Source organism: Stegastes partitus, unplaced genomic scaffold (genome assembly GCF_000690725.1).
Source record: "Stegastes partitus isolate 25-593 unplaced genomic scaffold, Stegastes_partitus-1.0.2 Scaffold982, whole genome shotgun sequence".
NCBI classification, from domain to species: Eukaryota; Metazoa; Chordata; class Actinopteri; family Pomacentridae; genus Stegastes; species Stegastes partitus.
Window position 1 is genome coordinate 58819 of NW_007578713.1, and position 13344 is coordinate 72162.

Below are 13344 nucleotides of genomic sequence, written 5' to 3' on the forward strand. Positions count from 1 at the left end.
CAGCTTTTTTTCTCTTTCTTTGCTCCATTTTTAACTGTCTATGTGGATTTATGTTGATAATGGAGCAACTTGGTGTCAGAGCATCAGTGTTTTCTCTGTAGCATTGAAGTCAAAAAGGTGTTGGTTCTGTTGTTACTTCACTTGGCTGTTTTCTGTGCAGAATGATGCACACAAAGTCCAATACCTAACCTACACAATCTGATGTGGTAATTTGAAATTTCCACAAATGTGTGTACATGAATAGATTTGGGATTTTTCAAAGAGGGAGCGAACATAAATAACTTGGCAGGTGATTGAGGTAAACGGCACAGAATAAGAATTGTTCCAGGGAGAGTATTTTTATGTCTTAACACACATCTGGAGGCGATGTTTAAAAAGTCATGATGCTCAAAGCTTTAACGGCATTACCTTATCAGGATTAAGTGATCAACGTTTGATCAGACTTGATGGCTGAATAAGCAAAAAAACGTTGAACTTTTAATTCGCATGTTGCTAAATCGAGATCAGTGTGTGTGTGTGCTAAGACTTCAAACCAGTGACGGAGCTCAGAGAAAAGCTGAAATACAGAAATCTCTCATGGAATAGTCACAACTGTTCCAGTGTTGGCAGAACATGGTGTCTTTATCTAAGACAAAATTGAAAAAGGTTTGAAGTTCAGACAGATTTATTAGGAAACACTTTTTAAATTCTTGATTTGAAAAGCGCTTTATGAACAAAGCCATTATGAAACTATTTGTGTCTCTTGTGAAAATGTTAGTGCAGCTTGTGTCAATTCAAAGCCAATGGCACACAGGGAAACTGCACTTTTGCGCCTCTGGAGTTTAAATTGATAGTTCCATCTTATTTTTCTGTTTTCTGTTTAGTTAATGTTGCTCAAATTCTTGTCAACATCTCTGTGATACACAAATGCAACACACTGACCCTTCCACTGAACTGTTTACATCTCTGTTCGGCCGGGCAGTGACATATTGATAATAAGCTTTCCTATTTACACGGAGTGCTCCAGTAAGCGCAAACAAACAAAACATGTTTACTGCAGAGACAGCTGCCATAGATGACGATTGCTACTTTTCAGTGTCGTGGTTCGGCCTGTATGACTTAAGAAGGATTTCATCATCCTCTACAGCTTGGGTGATGCCATACTTTTAGACTGAGGCCTGTACTATCAACAACTTATCATCAAACTCACTTCATAAAAATCGTTGAGGGAAAACACACATGCCTCACTGTAAGATCGACTCCAGAACAGTGGCCCTCATATATCAAGATAGAAGATACACACAGATTTGCGCAGAGAGTGCTGTTGACAAAATATAATCCCTGAAACATTTCAGCTGGATATCCCATAATTGTGTGTTTTAAAAAACTGGCAGCCACATGTTCTTCTTCTCACCAGTGTTTCCATGGCTTCTAAAACATGGAGGAACTCTCGATGCAGAGGACTCGTGCTCATTGTTTTTCCACTTACTCATCTCACCACCGTCTCTGACCGCTGTGTGCATTTCCACTTGAGAACAAACAGTTGACTGATTTGTTGAATCAAGTGTCTGCAGCGTCGCACTGGGACGGACGCTCCAGCAGAGAGATCCTCTGGTAGTGGTTAAACCGCCGTCTGTCTCACGCTAGACCCATATTTGTTCTGGCAGCCCGTCACAGCAGCACAAATGGCTAATGACTACCATATAGATACTTAAATATTGATGCACCCTTTCTGCTTTTTCCTGCTCTTTTACCGCTAACCCGTGTCCGTGTGCGAATATGAACCAGATGGGAATCAAAGACCCTGAAGTAATTGAAAAGGATGTATTCTTTGCAAACAGAGACACAATTAAAGCTTGGTGGTCGAATGCTTTAAGTCCTGGCCAAAACCGGCATCTTGCTTTGAGTAATAATCACAAGGAGGAGGGCTGAACATAAACAGGCTCTGCGAGGAAAATATAAAAAAAAGTCGAGACACAATCTGAACCGACACAGTCTGCTATACGCCGTGAAGGATCTGGAGCATCAGTGGACACAGAGATGACTTCATCTGGAGATATGCCTTCAAACATCTGCTGGGAGTCTTATTGCACACATTACCACATGCATCACCTCAAACAAGTCACCCCCAATCAGGATGTGACTGTGAAACGGACCACTCCACTGTCTGTGTTCAGGTGTACTCATGAATCTAATGTATCTGCAGCAGGTCAGAAACTTCTTTCATTCTGACGAGAACCCAACTTGTGGTTCAGTTTTCTCTCCTGTGATCTATTCAAAGTTAAAGGACCGTGTTTAAGCCCATAAATCAAAAAAGCATGACAGCAAATATGATCATTAATGAACCACTGAACCACTTGTCTTGTAAAAAAATAAAACTTTGCATTCAAGCTTCTCTCATCTGAGTTGCTTCACTCGGTTTTAAGTCACCATAAACTGATTTTTTTTTTCAGTTTCAGACTGCTAGTGGGAGACAGTAACACATTTAATGTTGTTGACTATTGTTTATTGACTCTGGAAAATTGTGATGGTTGTTTTGCTTCTTTTTGCAATTTTATATTTTATAGATGTTGTGCAAACCACATATACTTTACATGACTAATAAACTACTCCAATCATGTGTCCTGCTTTAGAAATTTGCAGAAATGTGGATGTACAATATGTCGTCTGTTTTTAATGTAGCTGGTTTGTTTGTTTCAGTTTAGCAAGAAGGAGATATGTTCTGCCTACAAAGCAAATTCTCCCATGATGATCATTTAATTGTGGTAATCACTTCAGTGCTACCATGCTATAGCTCTAAATTTAACTAACTATAACGCGGAATGCAAATAAAATAAGCTTATGAAGTGTAACTATACCAACAGACAGTGCGTATGGTAAAAACTGATGAGACTTACGGTCCACTGGGTTGAGTTTAATGCGGTACGACGTGGCAGCTCTGTGAGCGGTCCATTTGATGCAGAACTTGTCGTGGCCGACGTCGAAGGTCTCGATGTTGGTGACGTTCAGGTAAACTGCACAAATCAAACACGTCAGTAAATAATGCTCATTATATACACTGCAAGATCCTGTTTGTTCAAATCTTACAGTCTATGTGTTTTTGAAAAGATTCTGGCTTACATAAATTTCAACTTCACGTGACAGAAGCATCTGGAATGCCAGTGCCTCTGAGTTTACATTCTGGGAAAGGTGCAAGTAAAAAAAACTTCATCTCATCCTTTTGCCAGGTTTCGACCACTCAGTATTTTGGTCTGATAAGATCGAATGATTACAAAGTCATAAACTCTTGTTATGACTTGGTTGAGACAGACGAATGTGAAACAGTTGTTGTGTATAATACAGGCTGTCTTGAGTGTGCGTCGCACTAGGAGGGCAGCAAACATGTTAGTTTGTCTTTTACTTGCCATGCTTACAGCTCTTTGCCACTGTGGAATACATGCTACTTACACATGTAAACACTGTCACATGATAGGAAAGAAGGTAAAAAAAAAAAAAAAGAGAGAAAAAGAGATGTTAGTCCTTTTTTGTTGGGATGATGTGAGATCCGATTGTAGATCTGTTGTAGTCAACTGTGGTACACTACAAATATCGACTCATGGTGACTTTCATTGTCTATTCCAATGTCGTACATGTTTCAGACTGAGTAGTCTGAACCAAGAGTTAGTGCTAATTACCCTACTTACAGCTGATAGTGCAACCCAAGGGGAGTTGGCTGTAGCAGTGTTTCAGTGCACCATAAACCAGAGCTGTTGATGCATCAGTTAGGGGGGGGAAAGGTCTCAAGTCAAATGAGACAAGACTCAAGTCATGTATTTACAAGTCTCGATCGGGAAATTCCAAATCAAGTTTTTACAAACCTGAGACAAAATGATTTGACTACACACAGGACAAACTTTTAGCAAATCAAAACCAACACTTGAAGGTTTTTACTTTCACATCCAAAGTCAAGTGTTAAACTTAAATCCAACCTAAGTCCACATTCTTAAGTTTCAAGACAGCTTTTCCAAAAACTAGTTCAAGATACTGGGGTGGCGTCATCATCGGTGAAGCAAAACTATCTGCTATCTGCCACCTGGCACAGATGAGAAAATGTGTTATGACTTGGAATAAGTGTTACTGTACGTACGTGTTGTTCCCTGTCCAGTGAGCGGTGCGCTCATGCCGGTGGTGTACTGAGCCAGCACTTTGACATCGTAGGTGGTTCCAGGCTGCAGGTTGTGCAGAGTGTAAGAAGTCACGTCACCCACGAAGAAATCTATGGGCTGGTTTGTCCCTGAAAAGACAATAGCACAGAAATAAGAAGTGCGGGACTGAGTCATGTATAATTACTGAGGTTGTTGTCATTGCGAAACTAAAGAGAACTGGCAGCAGACGGACATCAAAGAATGTTTGCAGAGAGATCTCAACTATCTGGTTACCAGTTTGCAGATGGAAATTTGCAGCAGAGGCCAAGATCAACATGGACTCACTCAAGCACAAACTCTTCACAATATGTGTTACAAGTAGCATCTTTGGACAACTACAGATGCTGGCCGGGATCTCTTCAGGGTTCACAAAAGACTCCTTGATACCACTTTGTATGCAATTTAACACCGTTTCCATCATCATACGGGCCGAAGTGAGATATTTATGAAAACCAGTACAGACAGTGAGGCATACCAACATTTATAGCACACTTTTGACATTACTTCCTCATTGTACAAACAGTTATTTCTAATGATATCATTGTTTAATTATGTATAAGCAGCAGAAGGGGATGGAAGTGGATGAATGGATGGATTACCCATTAAAAAATAGGTAATTAGTTCAAGGTCCATATAAGATTCAGCCAGATTTTGCTAAAATCAGATACAAAAGCTTTGTATAACTGATTTAAAACTTTGTACTACCCTTAACAAGACTTATGTTGCCTTCTAAGACTTTTCAAGGCCCACAGATATATATATTTTTTAGTTTAAAGCTTTGACATTCTGTTTCCTGTTAATTATTTATATATATATTTTTACACTCATAAAAAAACAAAAAACCCTCATTCATTAATTCACTATGTAGGAGGTAAAAAATGTGATTCCTGTTTTTGAGTTATGTTTTGTATGTTTGTTTTGCTTTCTCTCATTTAATTACTTACAAGAAAGCCGGATGAGGAATTGGGAGTTGCAAGATAAATCACACGATGATTAATAAGACACAAAAGAAGAAAAACATGTTTCTGTTTTTCTTTCATCCTGATTTCCTCTCATGTGAAAAACTGCAAAGTGTGCTTTGTTCAGTTTGACCTCTGCTAGATACAAAAAGAAGGATCCAAATAAAACAATCTGACAAGGACAAAATAAATTACTCTTTGCTTTAACTGCTCACAGCTCATCAACATTTGCAGCCAACATCCACGTTCAAGGCGAGAAGAGCATTCGTTCACTTTGCGGGTGTGTTGATGTGACACCAGCTCACCTTCAGGGGAGTAGATCAGCCTGTATCCCTGGACAGGAGCAGGTACTGCGTCCCAGGCCACCCTGAATCGGGTGTACCACTCATCTGAGACACGAAGGTTCCTGGGGCTCGACATGCCGACTGTGACAGAGAGGAGACGCGTCAATGTCATTCATTGTTTTTGTTGTACTAAAACAGGTCCTCAGTAATGAAATAACATTTATTTTAAAGCTAATAAAGCAAAGAGTTGGGAATCTGCCACTTGTTTCTGATATGTCAAGGAATGCAGTGGAAGTGTTTTGTGTTCTAATACTATTCTTAATTCATAAATTACATTTTTTTTCTTTGCAGCATTGATTCATTCATTTAACTAAAGCTCTGTGTCATCTATTCATTTGGTAAAAAGTATCATTAATGTTTCCAAATGTCTCAAACTTTGTCTCGAAAAAGCTCAAGACAATAGCTTTAATCAGATTTTACACTCCTTTATGTAATGCTTAACAATTTGTAATGTCCATAATTGCCTTAGAGTAAAGAAGTCACCTGTAGCACTGAATTTATGAAAATGAATTACACATCATTCAAATATCCTCATGAAAACAGAGGACACTGAACACACCATGAATTGTTATTATGTGCTATGTTTTAACAGAAGCACACTAAGTGTTAGAGTTGTGGTACCAATAACTCTGTTGGTTTTTCTAAGCTGTCGTAGCGTCTTGCTGCCGTGAAAAACACAAAAACAACCTGCCAACCAATAGGCTGCATTATCAATTAAACTGATCGCTGTAGCTCTCATTTAAAACTACTGTCTATAACTAACGGATAGTTGTTATAGCATGTATTCTCAGTTAGTTAATAGTAATAACCTTATACCCGTTTATAAAATGTATTTTTCATAATACACGTGTTTAGCTTTGGGACGTTTCTCAGCCTTGTGAACAAGCCGGGTGGTGAGAGTTGGACTTGGATTGATGCCTGAAAGTGGCAGGCACACACTCTTTCTCTGAGCTTCTATTGTTTATACACCTAATGTTGCTGTTCACCAGTCAAGTGCTCTCCCAGTTCAGCTCCTGTGAGCTCCCAGTGGTCCCAACTGTTCACGCTAACATGTGTTGGCACTGTTGACTAATGCAAGTCTACTCTATTTATTTTCACTGTCTCCTACTTTCTTGAGCTGCTGGCCAGCAGAGCTGGAAGCTGTTGGCCTGTTTAACTCAACAGTTGCATCAGCAGCGGGAGGCTCAATGAGAGCAACACATAACACTGAGTTCACAGGTTCAGTGCCTGAAGCGCACTGAATGACCAAAGAAACACACTGATGCTAATATTCCAGTGAGAATCTAAGATACCGTTTTCAAAATTGCTGAACTATATACACAACTTTTTGTTGCACTATTGAAGTCAGAACCTCATTAACAAAATGTCAACTGTTTGCAACATGCTGATTGTGTGGTGGAGAAGTGGATTATGCAATGAAAGCAGTTTGTAACGTTTCAGTGGTTGTTTTGATCCCTTATTTGCATCGACTGAGTAGCTGGGTTGGGAAACAACAGATTTCTAGCAGAGTATCATTTAAAGTATTAAAGAGCCGCAGACAATCAATATGTAACTTTGCGATCCTAAAATAATTATATATAGCAAAAAGGTGTTTATCTGCTGTTTGACTGTAAGCTAATAGTTTCTCTCTGATAAGACTGATTTAAATCTTGTTTGTTACCTAACCTTTGTACACGATATGGAGCCACCATTGTATTGTTAACTCTCAAAACTTTACTACCTTCTCGACACGCAAAAGCTAATTAAAATTATGTTTGAACACAACCAAAGATAGCAAAGTTACATTTGAAGTTTAACTGAAGCCTGCTGTTTACCAAATCAGTGACATTATGAGGTGTAATCTGCAGATACATGCCAAGACAGTCACAGTGAAAAGTGCAGACTTTCATCTGCCTGTACTCGAAAATATGTCAATAACTGTTGGCCTTACGTGTGCGTCCGTTTCCGTTGAGCGACCCTCCAGGCCCCTCGGCGTAGACGGCCTCCACAGTGATGTTGTACGGGGTGTCTGGGAGCAGATTCTGCAGCCTGGCATTGTTTCTGTTTCCTGGAACCACAGTCTGAACAGCCAAACACCACAGAGTCAGAGATTTTCAGAAGCAGAAGAAACAATTTAAACAAAAATGTGTGTTCACACTCAGAGAATCCTGAGTAGCAGAGCATTTACACAGTGACCTTCCCCTGTTTGCAGGTACATGTAATTGGTAGGTGGAGCCAAACACTGAGACTGACTGGGACCTGGCCTTATGCTCTTATGTTGCATTTGGTTTCTTTGTGTTGCCATGCTGCTAGCAGTGCATGCTAAATGCTTTTTTGGGAGAGGTTTTCCATCTAAGAATCTCAAGGGTCTGAGGACAAACGGTATCATGTGCTGCACAGACTGAGACTAACTTGCGATTAGTGATAAAAAAAAAAACAATTAAAGTAAAAAAAAAAAACTGACTTGAAACCACATCTCCAACACAACCACTCACTGACAGCACTGATATTTCTGACATCCACATCCTATCTTTTCTACATTTTAATGAATGCTTTTGTACCTGAAGCAGTGAATTTAAGTGCACTTTTGCTATCACTCCTTTCATTTGCTTCAGTCATCACACAGACTTGGATGTAATTTTGAAGTAAGAAAAACTTTAGAAGAATGATCTCTAATAAATATGAAGGAATCGTGTTTTTTTGTGTCCTGGTGTAGAAAAGTGCTTCTCATTTAGATTACAGGACCTGCAGCAACACAAACCCTCTCCATGAGTTACATTTGCTAAATTGCATGCATATCTAATGGTTCTAAGTTTCCTGGTCAGTTGGAGAAATTCTTCCATCAAGCTTCTCTGCTGCAGTTAGTTGACTCATACAGAACAGGTGCATCACTAACAAGCAGAGGGGAACCACAGCTGGGCCGTATCCACCCTTCATGACTGGTCCAACTCATTATTCACAACTATTAATAACATTATTATGCCCCAAATTATGCTGTTTATTTAACTGAGTCTGTAATTAGTCTCGCTAATCGGAAATTTATAACCTAAATGATGCAAGGGAATCCTAAGATTTGACTTCATCACATAGTTTGAGGGGTACATCACAGCAAAAAGGGAACAATGGGAGTTTATTGAAAACGTTTTTCCAAAACCTCACACATCATTGCCTGAAATCAATCTCATATTACTGCATGAAACAGGCTTGAGATATGTGATTCTGATGCATTTCCTTTTCACGAAAAAGGGTTTTTTTTACAGTAGAAATTTTTTGAAACAGGGGTAAATGTTTTTGGGTTGTTTTAATGTGCGACTTTTAATTTCTGTAGACATAAGACCAGATTTTCTTCACCAGCAAATACTTTGTCTATTCAGGTGATAATAACACAAAGATTAGCCTTTTCCCCCAATCAAGAGGCAAAAGCATATCGTGTGAGCAACAACTACCCTAAAATCAAACACTCAATCAACAACATATCTATACCTGAACATCGAGGACTTTGTGTTTTGCCTCCTGGATGCATTTAAGTCATCACAAATACCCATTTTGAAATACTGATACTCTTCAAAAGTGTGTCTCTAAAATGCCCCTTGTGATCGATGTAAATGAGCCTCAAGGTGCACTTACAAATTCGGTGATAGGGTCTCCAGTCATGGGAGCGTAAGCGATCTTGTACTGCCTCACGGGTCCCTCGGCGTGGTCCCAGGCGATGGTCAGGGTGCTGGTGGTGGCGCCATACACTCGCATGTTCCTGGGACCAGCACGGGGCACTGCGACCAAAACAAAACCACAAATAGACCATTGAGGCAATAAACACATGTGAAAGTTGACGGGAAAATCAATAGGCCACCATTGAAACTATCACAAAACATCTCTAAAATTTTTTAAATTACATCTTATATTTTACTTTTTTTAAAACTCATATATTCCCCCTTTAATTAATGTATAGTTGGCATTATGTAATTATGTTAACATGTTTTAGTACAGTCTGCAATAATTGGACAGAAATGTTATTTTTATTTTTTTAACTGGCTGCAACAGAAACAGATGTTATGTGGATGTAGGAAGGCTGTAAAGGACCAGAAAAAGAAACAAAACATATAACACTTTAAACTAATGCTTGACATTACAGGACATTAAGTAATGAAATAAAGTGTTTTGTATTCTGTGAAACTATGCTACTCTGGTTCTGTTTGTTTATTGAAGTTGGTGTTTGTTTTAAGATATCATCATTTGTTAAGAGCAGCGGCGCTAACAACCACATTTTACCAACTTGCATGTAAAGATATACTTCACACTGTTACACATCATTGCCTGTGACTCAACACAGATGTAAACCATGGAGAGCCTGAGTCATTGTTTTAATTCTGTACACTGTCAGCATGTGAAAATGTTGGTGTGCTTACATGTCTTGCCGGTGTCCTTCACTGGCTCTCCCACGCCGTCAGCATACAGAGCAGAGACACTGACGGAGTACGGAGTATCTGGGATCAGGTTGTCCAGGAAGGCATTGTTAGTATTCCCTGGAACCAGGACCTTTATGGAAAAGAAACACAAGGGTCCAAAAATACATAATCATTATAAATAATCAATCCAGCAGCCACAGTGAGCCTATTGAAATGAGCCTCTTCATGCATTACATAAAGATCTGGCAGGTTTAATGTACATAATGACCTCACTGCTCATCCCCCTTTCAGTTATCTCCCAGGCACCCAGCTGCCAAAGCTTTCCTCAAACACTAACAAAGGCCTGGGAGGTTATAAGCCAAACAAATCATTCATTCAGTAAGAGGACTGACAGATAAACAGTTTCTGCTAAAAAGGAACTGAGAGCTGCATCCGTCAGCAGGTTTAGATGTGTAGCTCCACAAGCTTTCCAACGACAAGCGTGACTGCAGACCATCTCTTGTCACTGGGATTATTACAGCATCTATGTTCAGCTGTTTAGCCAGTTTGTGGGCCATACAAATTAGTGCCATTACATCATAGGAAATATATCTGCTGGTTGAACTCGAGTCCACCCTCATCTAAAGCTTTTGTTTTGGTTAAAGCAAATACCTCAAAGAGGTTTGGACCCAAAGGTTTTGGCATGTCGGACCTTGAAATAGGTTCCTCAGTGATGATGTAGTGGCTGAGATCCCACAACTGGAAGCACATATACGCCTAATGGCCTGGGTTTAAATCCCACCAGTAAACTCAACAATAAGACCAGTGGATTGGACACTGCCCTTTTAAAACATTAGGAATTAGACTGGAGGTTTAGTCATACAGTCATTTCCTGAAAGTAGCACTGCTCTCAAGGGTTGAGATGAACCGCACTGGTTGAGGTGGAGCCAAACAATGCAGTTGTTCTGGATAATTAAGAGGCTTTTGAGTCAGGTTGCATTCAGCATATTAAAGAGAAGACTTGAACTGTGATGCTGCATTCAGAACTTAGTAAGGAGTTATACAAGTTTATTTTTAACAAAGCCCATGAAAGCAGGACGTTTACACAACTGACTAAAAGTTGGTGGACAGTGTTCCTGAGGTTGTTGATGCTCCAGCAGTTTGTTTCAGACAGTAGCATGCTTCTATAGGTCAACAACGTGTGTTTGTCCCTTTCAAGATGACAACACCTTTGTGCTAAAGACATAATTCCAGTTCTGGTGTGGGAGACTGGCCTGTTCCAACACTTTTGGGATGAACTAGAATCTCACCCAACATCAGTGCTAATCTTTACAAATGCTCATATGGCTGCTATGTGAGCGGATTCCTGCAACACCAGATTCATGACCATGGCTCTGGGATATTAACTTAAACAATCACATCTGAAATGTTCAGGTGTCCACACACTTTTGGCCAAATAGGTTTACTAATTTAGATTTCTACTATAAAGGGCTGTTTTTAGTTTTCAGTTCCACCACCTAAGTTTAATTAGGAGCACTGTTGCCTTGCAGCAAGAAGGTTGCCGGTTTGCGTCCCGGTGGGGGCACCGGAATCTTTCTGCGTGGAGTTTGCATGTTCTCCCCGTGCAGCGTGGGTTCTCTCCGGGTTCTCCGGCTTCCTCCCACACAGTCCAAAAACATGTTGAGGTTGATTGGTGATTCTAAATTGTCCGTAGGTGTGAATGTGAGTGTGCTTGGTTGTCTGTCTCTAAGTGTGGCCCTGCGATGGACTGGCGACCTGTCCAGGGTGTCCCCTGCCTTCGCCCTAAGTCGGCTGGGATAGGCTCCAGCCCCCCCGCGACCCTAATGAGGATTAAGCGGTGTATAGAAAATGGATGGATGGATGGAAGTTTAATTAGGGAAAAAAAAGACTCATCAAGAACTTCTTCTGCTTCTTCAGTATCCTCTATCAGAAAAAAATTAGTCTCTTTGTAGGTTAAAATACTCAAATCAACTTCTGAAAGAATAAACCTCTAATGTCAAATTCGCCCATAATGAGCTTATTTATACTAAAGTCATTCATAAAGAGATGGTGAATCTTTGTACTTGGTGTCTTCTCTGCTTTTTGCCAAACCAGCTTCCTGTCAGACCAACGCAAAATCAAAGTTCATTGAACTAAAATGCAACAAAAGTGAAAATAGACAAAGGAAACGACGACTGCAGGGGATAATAAACTATACAACACTGTACGCTTTACAGCATCATCAAAGCAGATCCTAATCATCAGTACAGCCTCATTAGATTACAACCTTATGGCCCCAGAACGTCAACCATAGGAGCTTTTCACTGATGTCAGTCACAGATGTGTCCGGCGTGCAGTATTTCCAAATCAGTCACAGAGTTCAAACTCTTTGTGGGGAAGTAAAGCCCCCTTTTCTCTCCCTGAGATCGGATATTTGCACTGGTGCATGAAATCAGTGCTCATGGAGACACACAAAAGCTGACAAGTCATGGTTTCCATATTAGAGAGCATTACTATAATTACTGCTGTGCAAACATCTGTGGAACATCAACACAAACACTTGGTGAAACAAATAGGGTCGACCAAAAGGGACCACCTGTTGTTTCCGTGAAATAGACCAACCTGATGAAAGAAATGAACCCGCTTTGATTTCACTGGTTTAATCAGATGTGCAGAGGAAGATAGACAAAAAATATTTAAACCACCAAAGTTGTTTAATGTGGTGCAAAAACTTAAGTAATGTAGTCCACATTCAGTACACAGCTGTAGTGCACGGTGTTGAGGGGCAAACAAAGCCAGATGTGGAGTAAGAAAGACATTGGTTTGCACAAGTCTTAAGGCTTAGGCTACTAGTTTCCAGTAAAGAAACATGAAGTCAACAAGTCTCAAGTCAAGAACAAGGACCAAGAAAAGCCTAAAGTCAAGATCTCTCAAGTCTCATGTCAGAAATGAAGACCCCAAAAGCCATAGACAAGAGCTAAAAGTCTCAAGTCAAGACCCCAGAATTCTGAGTCAAAGCCAAATTTCTCTGGCCAAGAGCTAAAACTGTCAAGTCAAGACATTAAAGTGTCAAGTCAAGATCCAAAAGTCCCAAATGAAGGCATAAACATTCCTAATCAATACCTACAAACCTCAAATAAAGACATAATTAATTCCAAGTCAAGACCCAAAAGTCCCAAATGAAGGCATAAACATTCCTAATCAATACCTACAAACCTCAAATAAAGACATAATTAATTCCAAGTCAAGACCCAAAGTCCCAAATGAAGACAGAAACTTTCCAAATCAAAAAATAAGTCTTAAATTAAGACCCAATATTTCAAGACAAGAATAAAAGTCCCAAGTCCAAGTTAAGACTTAAAAGTCCTTAAGACCCAAAATCCTACATCAAGGCCTTGAAGCCTCAAATCAAGGCCACAAATTGCAGAGTCAAGACCCAAAAGTCTCAAGTCAAAACCCATGTTAGGTCCCAATTCAAGGCCATTAGTTGCAAGTCAAGTCAAGAACTACAAGT

The 13344-nt window shown here is 39.9% G+C and overlaps 1 protein-coding gene across 3 annotated transcripts in view; it reads right to left on the bottom strand.

Annotated features, from left to right (window-relative positions):
* The window catches only part of LOC103366807 (collagen alpha-1(XII) chain-like), a 154064-nt gene that overhangs the window by 49217 nt on the left and 91503 nt on the right, over positions 1–13344 (bottom strand). For all 3 annotated transcript variants that reach the window (XM_008294637.1, XM_008294636.1, XM_008294638.1), the window contains 6 exons: positions 9852–9981; positions 9073–9215; positions 7397–7526; positions 5428–5547; positions 4106–4252; positions 2877–2993 (listed from right to left, as the gene is read on the bottom strand). In XM_008294637.1, the coding sequence (XP_008292859.1) occupies positions 2877–2993; positions 4106–4252; positions 5428–5547; positions 7397–7526; positions 9073–9215; positions 9852–9981 (787 nt within the window). The remainder of the gene's footprint in view (positions 1–2876; positions 2994–4105; positions 4253–5427; positions 5548–7396; positions 7527–9072; positions 9216–9851; positions 9982–13344) is intronic.